The sequence below is a fragment of the Typha angustifolia genome, chromosome 8, assembly GCF_048772165.1.
Source record: "Typha angustifolia cultivar Huaian chromosome 8, ASM4877216v1, whole genome shotgun sequence".
Lineage (NCBI taxonomy): Eukaryota > Viridiplantae > Streptophyta > Magnoliopsida > Poales > Typhaceae > Typha > Typha angustifolia.
In genome coordinates, this window is record NC_133246.1 from 12,477,635 (window position 1) to 12,497,798 (window position 20,164).

Below are 20,164 nucleotides of genomic sequence, written 5' to 3' on the forward strand. Positions count from 1 at the left end.
CTATTTTGGGTCTTGACAGAAAATATGTCTGCCGCTCAACAACTAACTAATCCATACAAACATAACAAAATACAAATCTTAAGAATATTCAATATTCAAAACTCAAACAAATCTTTACCAAATTCAACATATTTTACTACTATTCACAAAAAAACTCGGTAATTACAATTAAAAGATATTACATGCTGTTGACGTTTGATATTCTATGGTGATATGCTTTGAGAGACGGAGTTAACTCGCTAAAATTTAAGTCAATCTTGTCATTGCAAATTTGCAAATTATACCAAATCAGGACCTTGATGTGAAACCAGACCCTGAGAACCTGTCCTTTGTGTACTGCTGTTTTACCATTAGACATATATTAGTGTTTCCTGTGCTGTTTAGATTAGATCATTAGAGATTAAAATTAGAAAAATCATTTTTCCAATAAATACATCCTAGTAGAGCATGTCGTCACATGCAAAGTCAGAGTTCCTTGTAATTTAAGATAATTTTTCCCTGACAATCTGTAATTTAAACTAAATCACCTATCACTGCTATACATGCCATTTCAAATGCCACTTCTCAAGGTATGTGCCCTTCTCTCCCTCCATTCCTCTCCCTAACCTCTCTTTGTGCCGGACAGTAGGGTATCAATATGATTCACGGAAGTCTGTGCTGACAAGATGCCACTCCACCCATATGAAATGGATCTTAAATCCTTATCAAGAAAGATTTTTGAAAACCACCATGTAAGAAATGATGTTATTAGTTCATCATCTTGGACAACTCAGATGACAGTATGTGCACAGCTCGACACATCTTGTGCCAACATGGTGCTGACAGTTAAGTGGGGTCTATTTGTGGTATATATAAGTGGTGATAGTAGCACTTGATGTCCATCCAAATGCACCTCCTCCTTCGCCTTTCACCCTTGTACATTGCCCAAATCCACCTCTATCATCACCATTCACCATCATAGCACTTATGGTTCAACATTGGGAGAGGTGACGAGTCTTCATGATAGAGTGGGGATTTAGAGTTAGGGATTTTTAGCTTTAAGTAAATCAATTCAATTCAGCCTAGATAGTAACACTTTAGCTGACTGATATCTGAGAAATCTTAACTAACATAATCGAGTATTCATCAGGCCTAATAGTGGAGTTAACCCAATCTAATCACATTAAAAATCTCTAATTGGCCCTCCCTACTGCTCTGCCCCCCTCTCATGCGTCTTAAGTTGCCAGAATAAGAGCTTGTTAGAAACAAAGTTCCAAATATATCAGTATCGGTATTGGCCACTAGAAATATGAGATATATCGGCTGCCGTTTTGGTATCAAGCTATTTTTAAATTAGATAGAATTCTAAAAAAAATCATAGAATGCAGGAAAATTCTAAAAAATTTAGTATAAATGATCAAACAATAAGAGGATTCAAATTACTCACTTAAACTAGTGAGAGAGGATGTTGCGTCGGTCAGCAAGCCTCGTGCCAATCGACATGCATTGTGCCAATCCATGACGAGCCATGTATCACCCGTATCGAGAGATACAGGCATAGTATCAAGCAGCACCCATTATGTGCCGTTTGAAACCAATAAACTTAAGCCAAAATGGTTCTTTGTGGCAGAACCTTTACCAAACAAAGTGATGCAAATATAGTATGAATGCAATGTTTTAGAGAACAAACGACCCAAACAAACAAATAATTAAAGAAAAATAAAGTAAGCAATAACTGATAAGAAGTTAATTGATTAAAAAGATCACTACTAGATGGAAGGAGAGAAAACCACTCAGATAAGGTAGTAGTTTCCTCAACTCTCAAATAGGTATATTGATAGTAGGAAGGCCTAAAATATGGTGTAAGGAAAGACTTTAGAGTTTAGGTTTACCAATAAATGAAATAGTAGTGCTTTTACTTTGAAACCAAATCCTTCTCTTCACGTCCGGGCATTCAAAGATTCTCTTTCGCTACTGGAATCTTCTGGATAGTAACAGTAACCAACGAAAAAGTAGAGATTGAAGAAGAAGAGAGGTTTAGAGAGGAAGTAGAAGAGAATCTTATGATGGAGTAGGAGAAAGGGAGAGCAAGGGAGAGAGAAGAAAAAGACCACAAGGGAGAAAGTGAGAGATCTCAAATAAATCTTGTTCCAACTTGTCCTTATTTCTCATGCAATAACTCTTAAATAGGTTAACAATTTTGATTCTACCTAATTCTAATAGGAACTTATTTCCTAATAGGACTCTAATTGATCATCTTATCTAAATTGACTAACCAATTTAGATAATAAATTAATATGGGCATCCCCCATATATAAGCTTACCATAACTATAAATTAAGATTCTAATAGAAATTTATTTCCTAATAAGATCCTAATTGATTAATTCTTACCTAAATTGACTAACCCAATTTAGGTAATAACTCAATGCGGACATCTCCCGCATATAGGCTACCATATCTATTAATTGACTAATTCAATTGATTATTTGAATTAAAAATCAACAATTAGACCAAAATTAGACTCAAGCAATTTTATTTTGGTCAAATTGAAGATGATGCCCACATAACAAAGAGTGGGAGGAAGATAAGAAAAGGCAAGAAAAAGAGAAGAAAGAGAGGAGACTGAAATGCCTAGTATTGGATTGGTATTGGTTGATTTATTTTACAATAGTTAGAATAGTGAGGTAATCAAATACTTAGTTCTAGTTTGAAATCTTATAGGGCATTTTCCCTTTGTATCTAAGAGATTACATGTTCAGTCTTAGAAATAGCCTCTTCAAAAATGAGGTAAGGTTGGGCAAATCTCCCCTCCTTAGACCCTACCTTGGCAGAAGCCTCATACACTGGGACACCCTATTTTTCCTGTTTTACTTGCTAGGAGTATTATTTTATATCTCAATTTTCTAGCATGGTGCTTCTCAAAAATAAAGGAATTAAAGATATACATGAAATTTTTTGCATATTGAGAATGCCAACAAGATACATACTCAGAATCGGTTTCCTCATCAAGCATACTGAACAGGTTCTCTTCAATGTTCTCCTCAATCACAGAAATCTGTCAAACAAATTTGCGACCAAATAAGCAATGAACAAAAAGATCACAATTATATTTCACATGTAAGATAGCTAATTAAAATCATAAAAAGTTGCATGTTTTGGAAAGATAAATTAATTCAAAGTGAACATCAGAAATTAGTGCATAACACAACTAGTACAATACGCCATGGAAAAAGTTTGATTTATTTTAATTTTTAAGTAGAAAAGCTTAGATTACACTAAACCATCTGCATGTCCAAATTTTGCAGACTATCTCCAACCAGAAGAGAAGAAATAAATGATTTGTTAGGGTGAACATTTCTCTTAAGATACTTTACTAGGAAAATGATCTCACTTAAATGATCACTACTTCTCAGTTGAAGAGCAGCATACTGTAGTCACCATATAATTAAGACAAATATCGTACTATCCATTCAAAATTATCCTACGAGAGGAATTTTTAAGAGCACTAGTTCACAATTATGAACCAACAAATGGAAAACTTTGAAACCTGCCCAAAATTAATGGGAGTAGCAGAGAAACATACCCAATGGCATATATTTGAGTTTGACAGAGTAAATCTAAAGGGTCACTAGACAGATCTTGAACAGTTCTATTAATGATTCTACTGTTCTTTTTGACTACTGACTAGATATTTAAGTCTTAACTATGTGAGAGCATTGCATCCTTTGACACATCTGTAGGTTTACAAAATAATTGGGTCACATTAATGATAGCAATCAGTGTAGATAATACAAAAAATGGTTTGCCAGTGATATAGAATATATAAAAAGAGACAAGTGCATATCATTAAGCAATTTTACCGGATCCTTTTCAATCAGATGGTGCAGCGTTGATACAGCAAGATACCTAAGGCTTGGCTGTTCCAATGAGAAATTAGAGTTAAAGAAAAAAAGAGAAACATAACTACCAAGTATATCAATTATAGTTAAACATTACTTGTTTTGAGGAGAGCGTTGGAAGAAGACTTATAACATGATAATGCACAGGGATAGCTTGGGGAGCAAAAATAACAAGCTGTTGGGTGAACCTAACAGACCTGCAAGAACAACATATGGTCATTTATTACATAGTACCGTACAATTTTTTTTTTGACATTTTAAACACCCTACAGCACATAAAATACAGAAAGAGCAGAAATGTAAAAGAAACAAAAACAGTCACTCCCCTATCCAAAACAATAGTTACAGATAATGAGATAATGACATACTCAAGAAGGGTTGCTGTCTCTTTGCAGGAGCTTATTTCTGCAATAACAGACTGCAATAAAAAGTTCAAGTTAACACAAATTTCACTATTTGAAGAAATTAGAAGAGCAAAGATCAAAGCCAGATCACTTCTAAGCTAAGCAAGAAGCACTTGCTCAACAACATAAATACCACAAGAACTGACTAGGGGAGAGAAGAGCAAGCCATTAAAACTATTAGTTCATTCATAGCTAAACCTTGCAACGTGAAAAGAATGTACTCCCAGGAGCAAGCTCAGGACCAAGAACAGCAACTATCACATTTATAAGATGACCTATCTCCTGTCTGAGATCAAGATAGCCATTCTCTTCCAACAAAAGAAGTTCCATAGCAAGGAAGAGTGTTGCCTATGGAGCACAGAAGAAAGAAGAAATATATGGTCAGAATTAAGCATAAACAGATAATCCCATTCATCTATTGAACTGGTGTCAAATAGATTTTTGTGGTCTAGGAAGAAACAGCCTTTTGTCCTTAAAAATGTTTTAATAAATAATAAGTAAATGAGAGTAAATCAACAACAATGGCAAACACATATTCAGTACAAAATATGGAATTTAATAAGGAGAAACAGTAGAGAGTATCACTTAGCAATGATGTAACAACCTAAAAAACAAAAATATACTAGCACATGCAGAGCATGTGCCACCCCTTACCTCCCCTCCCTGCTTGATAGACAAACAGAGGGCGAGGACGGGCAGGCCTAGAGGCCCCCTACGCACGCCACCGACGGCGTGCAAGGTGTCCGACCCCTCGGGCGGAGGGCTGCCGCCCTCTCCCCTCTTTATTTCCCCCTCCCCCTCCTTTTCTCTCTCTTCTCATTCCCACATACTGAGCCCTCCCTCACCATTTGACCATCGATGGGATTCTCCCCTTGCCATGGCCAGAGCCGATGATGCCCCCTACCTAACCACTGGGATTAGTGTAACACCATTTATCCCCAAGGAATTTTAGCAAGATTTGGCAAGTGGACTGTCCACCTTTTTTGTTATTGCTTGGTATGATGTGTTAAAATCTAAATAATTGTCTATGACATGATAACTTGAATACCATAAGGATATCTACTTGTTTTAACATGCTATCTAACATAATTGCTATCATTTTGATCGTTATGCATTAGCATGCTTAGACATGATGACACACTATTTCATTTATTTATTCGTGTTGTATAATATTATGTCACTTGCACACATGTACTGCCGTAAAAGGAGTGATCTCTACGTCTCGACAATATACAACACCTCTCTAGCTAAAGATAAGGGTGAAGTATATTTATATTATTATTATATAGTAGGGTCCATGCCTGAGGTCTTCATATATGGATTACAAACAATCAGGCAGCCGTTCCGCCGGGCTATGGAAGATTTACTATCGATCGACGAGAGTCAAATCTTTTATGATATTAAGTTGTAGAGCAAAAGGGTTAGATAATGTAGATCTAGAGATATTCGATGGCATAGGGTGAGGACGTCCCTAAGTGACATCTCATAATTTGCCGCACAGCAGTGTGATGGAGTCGAGGGCTCGAAGGGCAGTATTAGTATATAATGTTAACTCATGTGGTGGGCTTACGACTGTGATCCTTAGTGTGCGATGGTGGACAACTGGTCATGCTGTTTGCCGGATAATAGGCAAACGGTTCTACCGTTAGAATCTACCTTCACTTGGTGGTTTTTATGTTTGTTAAGTATGGATGGTGGCTAGTAGGGTCTGTATGAGGTGCACTACGCATATGGGGTGGATAGGGTTAGTAGGGGTCAGGTCAAACCGGCTAACTAAATACATGCGTGATTCATTTTACTATCACGATGATCAATTGTGTAGATATTCATGCATTCTCCATGACGGGTATATTTTTATCCATAATATTTAACTACTGATAGTGTCACTTGCTGAACGTTAGGTACATTCCTAATTGATATATGATGCAAATTGATTGATACTCTAACGGGAGCTCAGTAGCAGTTTATTTCGTAGCGTATTAAGCCCCATTTTCTTTCTCATTTCATATTGTACTATTTGTGTGGGGCTTTTATGTTGCCCCATGTATCTTTCTTTTGGTATGTACTCTTTTATGGGGGACCTTACCTATATTGTTGTATTTGGATGAATTTGCTGTGGCCTATGGGCCCCTTTCTATTTCCGTTATTTTTGGTCTTCTTCGATATTGCTAGTATGTTGTTAGACTCCTAATCCCCACGTGACGCTCCCAGGAGAGGTAACCCCTCGTGGGAGGCACATGGCATGTTCGAGTTGTTACAAATGAAATTATGAAAGTAGAACCAATGCTTAACTGCAATATTTAGTTTCTTGGGAAGAGTGAAAGAAAGTTCTAGAATACATTTTTGATGTAGTTGGATGAGGAATAGTATCTGTTCTAAATTCATGCCAAAACTATGGAGGTTCAAGCAAAAGATATTTCATTGACGTTAATCTAAGGGACTTTTTTTTGCTTCTGATAGTTGCGGCCAAAATAATAGAGATCAACAAAATGAACCTAAAGCTTAATATCTACTTCAAAAGCACTACCATTTAATACTGTCAACATGTAATATCATTCAGCTTCTCTCATGTTAAGATATAGAGAGATTAATAACTATTTAGAGAAGCCAATTTTCAGAGTAGCCTGATCTAGGATTGCCCTTTTTTAGAAGTAGACCTTATATTTCCAAATAAAAGAGAGAACATTATTCAATGTGAGCAATCTTCAGATCAGGCTAATTCAAATTAAGCAGTGTAGTGTAACTAGTAAGTAAACCAAACAGGGAAGCACTCACAACCTACATCAATTACCAAGTAAAGGTTAGCTTCACTACAAAGGTCACTTTCCTGAGTTTTCTCATGTTTTATGAGCACCATAAGTAATTCAATTTTTGTTCAAATACACATTTGTTCCTTAAGAAGCATAACCAGAGGCACAGAGCTGCAGCCTACACAATTGTAATTGTATATAGTAGGAGCCTAGGCTCCTCTAATGTTTCATGATATAAGCAGAAGAATAGCATTACCCTTAGTTTATTAGATATCTAATTCTACATTATTCTATAGAAATATTGCTTTAACCTAAAAGTCTTACAACAATATCTTTCTAAAGCTTGAAATTGACGAATGTTTAATATTCTACATAGGGAAACAAAATGACTTTTACTGTTTTACGAGATGTTAAAAGCTTAGAGTTACTAGCTTGTACATTCTTCGTAAGATAATTTTATATTTCGATTGCTTATGAACAACATAGATTAGATTAAAAGTCAGACAAAATTATTTTTGCATTGTAAGTTACTATCTATTGCAAAGCTTATTAAATGTGCATATTTGGGCCTACTAAGAGAGATTAGGATCATATTTGCCAGACCCATCAGAGAAAAAGAAGAGAAGAAACAGGCACTGAAGACCTCATTAGGGCTTGACTGAATAAAGCATATAGATAGTTTATTATTATAAAGCGTCACTCTGTTGGTTTCCATAAAACATAATTTTTTCATTGTTGTTAGTCATTACATAGTTTAGATCTAGAGAAGCAATATAAAAACACTGCTCTCAGTTTGACCAAAACCAACCAGACGATAGATATGCTTCTGTCAATTTTTTTGGGTAGCTAAGTACAATGAATGCACACATATTTGAACTCTCCTGACCTCAAAAGTCAAAACATGGCTGATAATAGAATAAAAGGGATAATTTTCTTTTTACCCTTTGAACTATCATCAATTTTTACAATAGCCTCCTAAACTTTTTTTTAAACCACGATGACTATTTAAATTATTAAAAATATCTCATTTGACCCCTTCCATTAAGATTATATTATCTATTTTTGTCCATAATTGTTACGTGATGGTCATGCGATAACAATATGACGAAAATACCTTCATATGCATGTGTAACTCATGTGCAACTCAATAGAGGCTTTTATAATGACAAAAATATACTTAGACTGTCAAATAAAACCCACCATCTTCTCCAACTTTCTGCTGCATCTCAACCCCTTCTTTAATCTTTCCAACCTCCCACCTTCATTAAAAACCTCTTCTTTCATTCTTCAAGCTATAGAATAAAATATAGAACCCTTCTCCTATCTCCTCTTAAATTGTCAAATGAAAGTTGACCCGATCCCACCATATTCTCCAATGGACATGGATACGAGAGTATAAAAGATAGATTTGCAGCCAACATAACAAGTCAAAACATGCAACCTATTCACATATGTTTCAATTTCTTCCAACTCTTTCACTGCTGTAACCTTTCCAATAAAAAAAGTGTCCCCTAGCTTCCTCAATGATGGCAGCTTGCAAGTCCTTGAAGGCCTCAGACCATAAAACAATTTCAGTGACATGCAACTCAATCAATGGGCGTGAGCTACCTGATAATGCTGCCATGAGGAAACTGCGGATAAGTATTGTCATGACCCTAACTCCAAATAAGGTTTTCAAGAGAATCGAGCTCAAGTATAGATAAAAGTCAAACACTAAGAGAACCAATAAATCTACAAGAAACCTAAGAAAAATAAAAAGAGTTACAATTGGGTCAATCATATAGACCTCAAATGCTTCTTTTTTTCTCTCAATAATTTTGGCCCCAAACTTTCTTTTCCACCATTAGAGCACCCCAATTGAGCTCCTAATCCCCCCCCACCGACCAACCCACATAAGAGAACCTTAAAAAAAACCAACTAGAAGGAGAACCCAAAACAAAAGAAAGCTAGTAGCTTTCCAAACCTTTGTTTCCTCCTCTTTCCCCCGAGATTCGAGTTACTCCATCAAGATTCATCCTTTTGGCAAGCACTTCAACAGAGGGCAAATGAGAAAAGTAGAAAAAGATAGGGGCTTGAGAATATAGAGGGATAAATAAACAATGAAGAGTGAAGGCTTGGGACCTACTCTTTCTCTCTCTAACATTAGTCAGGGCAATGAAAGAATTTCAAAATTAATATTTAATATTATCTAAGTCACTTAATTATTCTATTATTATAAGTGGAAGGGCAATTTGGCAAGTTCACCAATTCCATCAACGACATCAAGAGGATGAGATATTTTAATAGTTCAGAAGGTCACTGCATACCAAAAAAGATTTATAGTCATTGTAGTTTAAGGGGTAAAAAAATTAATTATCTCTAAAAAAAAACAATATCTTAGGTTCTCAGAATATATGCATAGACTTTGTCATGAGCAATGAGCAGATCTTTATTGTCTGTTTTTTTCAGAAATTACTATGTTAGTTGTGATTTCCTACGTAGGCATGACAGGAACCATGCCATATATGAAGATCTTGGGATCACGTGAGGAATAGCTCAGCTCAAACTTGGTTTCTTGAGAAAAATTCATTCAACTGCAGCTCCTGTATAAGTTAACTTTTAACACAATACTTCATTCCTTGGAATTCCTAGGATATGCCATGATTGGAAACTTTCTTAGCATTGTAGAAGTAAATTATGCATACTAGAAAATTCAGTAGTGAGATGGCTGGCTTAGCAGCATCTTTTGAATTAACTTACTAGAAGAAACTTAGAAAAGAACAATCAACAAAGAGAAAGGAAGGATTAGCAAAGGAACGAAGAAAGACATTAATAATGAAAACAAGTTATTCGATATTTATAGGGCACCTATGCAAGTACATAAATAAACATATAGGTACCTGAACTTGTGAGACATACGATAAGCCAGCAGCTTCAATGGTTAAAAGAAGAGCATGTAATGACCACAGTTGTACACTAGCATTTGAATTTTTACCCAATAGAGAAATTGAGCTCACAGTTGCAGGAACCAAAGTAGATAATGCCATTCCTCCGGCACTGCAAACCGAAAACCACAGATAAAACTTGTAATACTGCAAAAAGGAAAATGTAGAATAGTACAGAAAGGTTGACTCAATAAATTCATATAAGGATATGTAGGTAAAGCTAGTAGGGTATATATTAACAGATTAATTATCTAATCAAACTGATTTTCTGCTCCTATAATCCTATACTTTAATAGGTAAGCAGTTCCATGAAAGAACTTTCAGAAATTGAAATTGCGGCAAGATGGAAAGAAGTATAAATAAGTTCAACAAAATGGGGAGGCAAGAATGATAAGAAATGCCCAAGTTCTTTCCAACTCCCTTCCTTTACTTCCCTTTAAAATATGCTGCTACACAGCTTAACAAAAATAAATCACACTACTTAACAACAAGAAATGGCTTATGGGACTGGAGCTGCTAGCATGAAGAAGACAGCTGTTCTTCTACATTGCATGCTTACTGTTTTGCAAGGTGGAGAATGATACTGTTACTAATTTCAATTTAGTTGTGTAGCTTGAAAAGATCTACAGCATGACGAAGACGTGTAATTCATTGCAGCTCCAACTGAGCCATTCTAAAGTCATTTAGACTTTAGACATTAAAGCACCAGGGCAAACCCTTTTTTGGTATTTATGAAAATTTTGGGTGGTACCTATTGATCCAAAAGAAATTGAAGCACTGCAAGAAACAAAATTGATGCAAGCTTAGATATCCACCTACTAAGGGAGTTTTGAATTTTTTTTGTATTCTATATATATATATATATATATATTTCAAGGATAATAATGCCGATCAACACAAGCCCCATCAGTAGGTGTTAGCATGTGGCACGAGGAGTGTCAGTGGCACCATCTGTCCTTGTCATCAATAAGAGGCAATCAACAGCAATTGGCAACATACTGTCCCACACTAATGGCCATCCTAATATTTTTCCATTGATAAACTAAGTAAAGGATTCTTTCCCAGTTAAAAATCTCCTATTAATAAAATTATGGCCTTGAACTTTCTGTATAAGATGCAAAAAGTTTCCAGGGAAAATAAAATGGCTGAAAACATCTACTTTTCCACATTATTCTATCTCCTTTGTTATTTATTTTTGAAACATCCAAGTGTGGTAGTTAGACATAACTCACTTGCTCCACTCTATCCAAATATAAAATTATCTTTATGCAGTATACATTGCTGGAAGTCGATCAAGGACAAGCCCGATTCTATTTGTGCATGGCTTGTCTTGCAAATATGCTACATAAGTAGAGTTCCTAAAAAGAGTACAATCATACAAACATTTATCCTTTTTGGAATCCTAAAGGTGGCTGTTCAATTCTCCATGGGATTGATTCATGCTTGGAAGAAGTAAAAGGATTTCTTTTTGGTATATTTAAAAATTATAAGTAGAGGGGTCAGATCGTCGGAGTTTACAATTACAATTACCATTTGCATTTATACCATCCACATCAAGGACAATTTGGCTTCAAATTATTATCTCATCGTGTTGATGGCCTTATGCTGTTGATGTCTTGAGGGGGAGCCCCTGTCTCTCAGATTGCAAAAGTGGAGATCTCCGTGGTTGCCAACCATGGAGCTTGGATTGTTCATCGTCGACTACTCAGGCCGAGAAATCGCTTCCTCTTCTTTTCTTTCCCTAGACTCCCTCTACCCTTCAGTGTGGTGCCTTTGCTAATTTTCTGGCTATCATAGGATTGTTGTAGTGGTTATCTCCAATGGTGAGGGCTCAACCCCATTGCCGTATTGGGGTTGGTTGTAGCGAGTTGCTAAATTGAGTGGGCTATGGGCTAGTCACAGTCGAGCCCAAGTTCTTGAGCTTCACTTTGGCCCAAACTTATTTAGTTTTAATTTTAGAAATTCTAGTATGTTCTTAAATTAAATATTATTTTTATGAATTAAGATGGCGATGTTTTCTCACTCAGATTATTGATTTGGGGTACTCCACATGGACACAAGTGAGTAAATTCACTTACGATTTTATTTGTCTCATATTTCTTAAAAATATATATATTCTATTATTATGTTACCTTCAACAATGTCAGTCTTTGTGCAACATTATTCTTCATGCATTGTTATCCTTCGTGCAAAATTGTAAATATATTGATCATGAGTAACTAGCGAAACTTAAATTATGACATAGGTTGGACTAGAGAATAATTTCGGTGTAGATCGCTCTACAACTTTCTATGGTGATTCGAGATTACTTAATGTCCAAAAAATAGACATAATTTAGATCACTATTATAACTTTTTTAGATGACTCTAACAATGTTAAATTACACTACTAGACTAAATTGAAAAACTTTCTAAGGTAACTTAAATGTCTCTCAACAATTAAGAAAATACAACGTGTTTATTACTTAGTCACACATTATGGTGACTCTAACCGGACCAGCTATAAAGAAAAGACCCAACTATCATCTACACTATCGAGGGTGACTTCCATGGACTGGCACGGCATTTAGCACAGGGTGTGCCACTGGCACACCCCCGTGCCGATCCGTGCCAAGCCATGCCGAGCTGTGCCGGGTTGGCACGGCTGTGTGCCGTTCAGCACAGCCCCGTGCCAGTCATTGTGCCATATGGAGCCATTTTTTAAATTTTTTTTTATTTTCATCAGTCATTATCAAATTAACTGATCAATTGATCATTTAGAAGGCTTAGATAAAATTAATGATAATGAGATTAGAAATGATAACGATGATAATGGTGATAGTGATAATAACGAAACTCAGTTTGGTAGCAGTGATAATAGAGATGAGACATAGGTCTCTATTACACAACATTTTCATAGAGGTATTTTTTTTTACAGAGGACTTGAGTTTGTAGTTAGCAGGACATTAGAAGAGGTGAACCCATAGAATGATATAAGTTCATCATAATTATCATTATATCAATCACACTCACCAGAGCTAGAACACCATTATTATACTCCATATCTATCATCTACATATGCTTATGGTGTATCTGTGCCTATGTCGGTGCCGTTCATTCCCGTGCATGTTCAATATTCATATTATATCATATCATAGGAGAATTATAAAATTTCTATTTGTATGAAGACTATGTAAAACGTTACAACGAACAATACTATCAGTAAATGAGTTTTAAAATATATTAACAGTATTTAATGCAACATTCTCGTATTATTCTTATGCTGACAAATAAAATATTTAATTCTCTTCGTCATTTTATGTTTAGCTAGATATTAATTTTAATTATTAAACTATTATCAATTAATATTATATATTCAATTATATTATGAAGTGTTCAATCATTAATATTAGTTTTAATGAATGTCTTCAATCATAGTATGTGTTAAATAATATTTATATTTAACTATTAATTTATCTTTAATAAATATGTTATTTACAAAAATAATTTAAAGATAAAACATTATAATATATATATTTCAACTAAAAACTAAAAATTGATATATCAAAAATCAAAAAACATCTTTAAATATCCTAAAAAAGTTTATTAAAAGTATTTTAAATACGTGCCACGGGCACGGCGGGGCATGCCGAGGCGTGCCGATGGTGGCACGGCACGGCACGTGCCACTGGCACGGCCATCGTTGGTGACTTGTAATTGATATGGATGCACAAGCACAAATCCAAAATAAGAAATATGGCATTTCTTTGAGATTGAGAAAATCCACATAATGAAATTTGTGTATGTTATCAGTTTATTACTCACATTATTATTACTTGTATCTTATTATTTATTTATTTTAGCATACTAGGTATAGTCTGCGTATTATTGATTGCTGAGTTTTGGATTTTTAAAATCCTACTTTACAGATTATGGTTTTCACTTGTTATTTGGTTAGGGTGTATTCACCCACTAAGCTAAAGTCATAAAACTCTTTTAACCTTTCAGATGTTAATCGATGTGATGAGTGAACATGGTGCACCAGGATTCTTTCATCTCCACTTAAGACTTTGGTTTTTTCCATTAGTCGCATTAGTTGTTTTAGTATAATTTTGAAAGATATTGGTTCCAAACTTTGAACGAGTTTATTAATCGACTTAGAATTATTGATTTATATTGAGTTTCTTTTCTATTATGGATTTTTGGAATCTAACATCAAGGCTTCACGTATCTCAAATTTTATTGGAGTATATGACCGGTTATAATTCTGATTTCATGTCCTGACATTGCTTGTTGCGATTATCAACATAAGAAAGTAGGCGATAAAATATAACCAAGCCATAAAATTAGCATTAGTTTATTATATGGCATCAGTCTTAAAAAGAATGTTAGTGCAATTTTATGGAATTTCATGGACATAGAACAATTAGAAATATATTGTACAACCTAGGATTAGTATACAATTAAGACACATGACTTGTGAAAAAGTGTATGTACAATGAGAACCAAAGAATGAAAATCAAAATCAAGTCAAAAAGTGTAATTTAGTACTTCAACTCGATGCCACCCAAAACATTGTGGTGGGCATCCCGAACACAACCAATGCATGTATTCTCAAATAGTAACTAGTCTGGGTGTGGATCGGGTAAGTCGGTTGGGGACCTACTGTGCAAAAACTGATTAAAGAAGATTTAGAAACAGTTCTTTGCTCGAATTTTCCTAATCTAAATCACCTAGAATGAACCAAAAATGATTCCAATGCCTATAAAAGAAGAACAAAGGCTAAGACTTCACTAAACTCAAGCGAAATCAAAGTACTACACTTAGAGAGTTCTAGCTTCCCTCACAAAGCATATTTTATGATTATTGTGAGGAGAGCTACCTTCGTATGTCTGAGCACTTGTCCAACATCAGCTATTGATCTAAAGCATCAAAGGGGCTGAATTATTTCATTGTCCATCTACAACAACATTTGTTCTAGAGATCAATTTGTAGCTCAAGGGTGAACCAGACTGAGGCTTTCTACTTCACTAGAGTAATTCATTGGGACATGCAAGAGAAGATTTAAACGTTCAGAATGTTGGGAGGAGTTGTAAGTAATCTTTTTTTGCATCATGGTAAATCTGAATGAGTCCATGGTTTTTTCCACGATAAAAAGAGGTTTTCCATGTAAAAAAAATTATGTCGTGGTCTTTGTCATGTTTCTTTTTCCTTCTTGTTTCCAACTTTAGTTTTCATACTCGGACTTGGTTTTCTCTTTCCATATCTGCCGATACATGATCGGACTAGGACTACTATCTCCCATGAAATCTCAAAGAACTTATGGATCAAAGTTTTCCCAACTAGATATTTTGGTTACATGATAACTCTGCAAGACATTTCAAGATAGGAACAACTTGTAGGTAATGACATTCGTCGACCAAAGATTAAAAGGCTTAAACAGGGCAACATAAACAGTAGCACCCTTCATGAACCTGGAGTACTCTAAACAAAAAGACAAATAGTTCCAATTATTAGTACATTAATCAAGAATCAAAATTGAAACTGCATTTCCAAGACAAAGTATAGGTTATTAGAAACCTTGCTATATGAAGAGCCTACCTGCGATGGATGCAGCCCAATGAAAGTGCAATAGTCCCAATATAGTTTGGATCTGTTGCTACAGTTAGCTCTCCAAGAAGAACTCTGGTCTAAGAAACAAAAGAATATATCATTAGACAGAAGTGAATATAACTGTACAAAAAACAGAATAATTTGTGCACCATCAGTTCTTTTTCCCAAACATGTAATTTATTTTCCTTTTCTCTTTCCAATGTTACCTTAAATATGAATAAAGTTGCTCTGTCAACAAGAACAACTTGTTGACACCTAAGTAGGTGTACATAGCTTTGCATGATTTGTTGTCATTGGAAATGACTTTTCAATCACCAAACCTCCAAGGGTGGTACTTCCAATCTAAAGTACACCATAGTTTTTGTTTCTTTCACCATAATATATAGCCTATGTATTAAAGGTACCAGACGAACAAACAAAAACATTAGCACATCTCCACCCAAATAGCAATGTTGCTACGGAAAGCAGCCCAACATGACCAATTCCCTCAGAATGCTTTAACAACTAAACGAGATAACTAGATAGTTTCCGACCAGCTATGAAAATATTACCTACATAAGCCCCAAAACCTGGCATACTGTTATGTTTGTTGCTGAAATTAACACTTATATGTTTGGCAAATTTAAATGACACTACTTTATTGTGACATTTACTTTTATTAATTTATATTGCATTATATCATCATGCGTGCTAGTATTATATTTACTAAATAGAGACTTATAAACACATATGTCATGAAATATTTTGCTAGGCATGTTAGATATCATGATGAGCTAATGCATACTTTGACGGTTTGACCTCATGTATTAGCACAAAGCCACAAATACATCCATGATTAACAACTGATTGGGTCCTCTAATTCCATGGTGTCATACAAGCTTGGGTGATCATTGCAAGGAAGAACAAGATCTATTCTTAGATGGGTCATCATCTCACAGATGTATGTTGATCCAAGTATCCAACTTTAGGGTTACAATTATGGTTAATTAAGGAAAAAGGAACTTTCCAAATTCTCAGCCAAAAGTTAGTATTCTGAAAAACATTACAAGTGAAAAAAACATTAGATCATGTAAATTAACCCTTTGATGAGTCTTCCCAAAAAGTTCCTCTAAATTCTGGGAAAATTTTGAACCAGGTATATTTCCATGATAACTTTTTTATCTTTCGTAGCACTATAGGTCAACAAAAATTTGAAGGATCCCGCCTAGCCCAATAGGTATTGCACCTAAGCCTTCACGACTTTTCCTGACTAAGACGTACAGAATTCAAGCAATTATTCATTAGTTTAGTCATACAAGTACCTAGAAATTAGAATTACTTAAATTTGAAAACATTCTACAGAAAGAATCGAACTAATAAAAAATTGAGGATCAAACTTCTTGATATGCAAGGAATGCAAGCACTGTAGATAAATTACTAATAAAGCAAGAAAATATTTAGAAGAACCTAAAACTAGTTCATGTTTTTGGTTTCTTCGGTTTAATTGACCTAATAGGATATGATGCAGCAGCTAACAAAGTTTCGACTAACCATTTAGCTCAACAACAGAAAAGCCTATTAGGCAAACATTGTTTCACACTCGTCAACTTTAAAATTTTAATTGACTCGATGGAATATCTTTTAACTGAACTGGTTCATAGATCCTCCAGGCAGCACCATATATCTGGAACCATACCATGCTTCACGGTTAGTGGTATTTCAGCATTGAGCAAAACCTACCACTTGTTGCTCATCTAGAGTAAACATTAAAATTATGTGAAAAGCAAGCTCTTATCACTAGCATTAGGCTCATCTATTTAGAAATTAAGAGTCTAAGACATACACTATAACACATATAGCTATTAGTTAGAAGCTTTCTACCTTGCTATCAATTTATATTAGTATATCCAATCCAGTAAATGTGAAAACTGACCATCAAGTGGAAATTAAGGAAAGATAAAATGTGATTTGGAGTATGTGATAATGTATTCACAATATCATCCAAAACAAGCCCTAATAAAAAGACAAACAAATTAAGAAGCCGGATGAACATATGACTTGGATAGCATTAGCACCGATGGTGGAAGTTCTTCTAACAATAAGAAAGATACTATTACAAATTAGGAAATTTATTTATATGATAGGATCTGCAAACTTGCAAAGCCGACCAAAAATCAAATATAAGGTGTGTTCCTCATGTTAATGCGACAATTTTCAAAATAAGCAAGAAAGATAATGCTCAAAAGGTTGTCTCAGAAAAGATTTATCCAAGAAACAAACCATCCTTGCAGTGAAAACATCATTCCCAACACGAGCTAATAGACCAAGACCCTCAGATACTGCTCTTCGTTGTGCTGAAGAAATTTCAGTCTCTGCCATAATACCCTGATATAGAAGATGGCAAGAATCAAAATTATAAAGTTGCAAATTTCTAATTGAAGAATTAAATTATATAACCATCACCCAATGTGATGTAAAATGAGTCACCTGAAAGATGGACTGAATAGTACTTAATATATCAGCTGCCAATGCCTGAGGACGTAAAGCAAGCACAGCCTGAACACGAACAAATAAAATGTCACAAGACTCATAACCATAACCATCAAGTAGCACCAAAGAAATTGTGCTACTATTGATCAGTTCAAGAAGATGGTAGAGATTACCTTTAACCCAGACAACAGGCCAACACATGCATTTGTAATACATGTCATATGCCAAGACTGCTTCTTACCAGACTTCAGGCACTGATCAATTTTGTTAAGAAGTATCAACTTCCCACGATTATCCTGTATACAAACATAGTTTAAGACAACAAATGATCAACCAACACGAAAAAGAAAATGTAGAATTCAAAGGGAAATGAAGTTGTTAAAATCAAGTAACACACCTGACATGCAAAAATGGTACCAAAGCATAAAAGCATCTGGTTGACTAACATTCTGCTAATAGACTCCGGCTTCAGAAAAAAAGAGGAAATGAAGTAAGGGTCACGATTCAATTGATAATAATTGAACTAGATAAACTGGAATAGCAATGACAGTATGAAGCTTCTTCAAAGTTAGAATAGTATTATATAACAAATAAATAAGTTTCTTAAGAAAGACAGAGACAAGAAATTAATGAAAATAGAAGCATCAAGCAAGAACAATGATTGCAGAAATAACCAATAAACAAATATGCCATAGCCATCAGCAAAACATGAAATAACTACTTCTTTACTTACCAGAAGAAATGGATAGATGAAGCAACCGTCGAGATCCCAGGTTACATTGGCAGGAGTAGAAAAAATTACGAATGAAGGAAGAGATAAAGCACAAAAGGTTTTTCTGCCGACTCAAGAAGACAAAAACTACTTTCCCAGGCAAGAACCATCCAATACGCCCGCTAAAAGATGAAGAATTACAGAGATGGTAATCCAATCTCCATGTACAGGCCCTTCTAATGCAATTCTTAGAAGACGAGGTAAAATGCCACTAGAACTCTAGCAGCTAAATATTTGTCCTCTTCTATGGAAACACTGGGTCATTGACAACCCATCACTTTGAGTTATGCTAAATATTATGCTTTTAAAAGCCATAGAGAAAATATGGCAAATAGACAAGATGCAAAAGTTAACATGAAGTTCAGGCAAGATGAATTGCAAGTTTGAAAGTTCAACCAAAATATGTAAAGAAACAAAAATTTAGCATTGCCTAGATCAAATAAAGCAAACAATGTTAATTAGTCAAAAATTAACATTAAGGCTAAATCACAAATTACTAACCCCCCCCCCCCCCCCCCATGGTTATGTGTCAAACTACACCAGAAATCTTTTATTTGTGTCACTTTGTTCCGTTGTGGTCTAGACTAATATAAAAAGTTGAACAACAGTTAGTGGAGCCATCAAATTACCATAATACCCCTATGATATTAATCATTCCATTGTTTGAAAAATTATGAATCTTCTACTCATATTTTTAAGATGATTGAGATATTTCATTCCATGATCATATATTTGAAAAGAGGTATACGGTCATAGAGAGAAGATAACTAAGATTTTTAGCTTGTAATCATAGGAAGTAGAGGATAGAAGAGGGAGAAAATGCATTATGTTGCAGATTTGAAGAATAAGATACAGTGACTATTTTGATGAATTCCAATGTTCGTTCTAGCAGAAAAATGCCTCCAAATTTTTTCTAAATTTCTAATACCTTATCCATTCAATTTGGATGGAAACCAAGGTTTAAAAATCATTTTTGCAATACGGATCGGCCACTAAGAAATGATATGTATCGGTAGTGTCAACCATCATATTAGACATTTTGGGGTTGAACTATTTTTTAATTATATAAAATTTTAAACTTTGATAAAAAAATGTAGCAAAAATCCTAAAACTAATAGAAAAATTAAAAATCACTCATCTCTCTCTCTCTACGCTATTGTAGCAGCGAAGGCAGCGCAACTGCAGCAATAAAGAGAAAGGACGAGAGGGGGAGGAGGGAGAGGGGAAAGAGGGAATAGATAGGGAATAGAGAGGGACAGAGATGAAAAAAAGGGGAAAAATCCTAACCAAAGAAAAGAAAGAAAAACTCCTCATTTTATCGAAAAATTACTTGCTGGAGGCATGGTTTGAAGATTCAGTTTCAGTTGGTTTTGGT

General features: G+C 34.9%; 1 protein-coding gene across 3 annotated transcripts in view; it reads right to left on the minus strand.

The window, feature by feature from the left end:
• LOC140766073 (protein SWEETIE) overlaps positions 1 to 20,164 on the minus strand; it is a 65,395-nt gene that overhangs the window by 18,724 nt on the left and 26,507 nt on the right. For all 3 annotated transcript variants that reach the window (XR_012105275.1, XM_073105482.1, XM_073105481.1), the window contains exons 20-30: positions 18,415 to 18,483; positions 18,191 to 18,313; positions 18,015 to 18,083; positions 17,808 to 17,912; positions 15,537 to 15,625; positions 9,913 to 10,069; positions 4,482 to 4,631; positions 4,248 to 4,297; positions 3,977 to 4,076; positions 3,841 to 3,897; positions 2,968 to 3,035 (exon numbers count right to left, since the gene is read on the minus strand). Coding sequence is in view for 2 of the 3 variants with exons in the window: in XM_073105482.1 (XP_072961583.1) it covers positions 2,968 to 3,035; positions 3,841 to 3,897; positions 3,977 to 4,076; positions 4,248 to 4,297; positions 4,482 to 4,631; positions 9,913 to 10,069; positions 15,537 to 15,625; positions 17,808 to 17,912; positions 18,015 to 18,083; positions 18,191 to 18,313; positions 18,415 to 18,483 (1,037 nt within the window). In the remaining variant the exon portion in view is untranslated. The remainder of the gene's footprint in view (positions 1 to 2,967; positions 3,036 to 3,840; positions 3,898 to 3,976; positions 4,077 to 4,247; positions 4,298 to 4,481; positions 4,632 to 9,912; positions 10,070 to 15,536; positions 15,626 to 17,807; positions 17,913 to 18,014; positions 18,084 to 18,190; positions 18,314 to 18,414; positions 18,484 to 20,164) is intronic.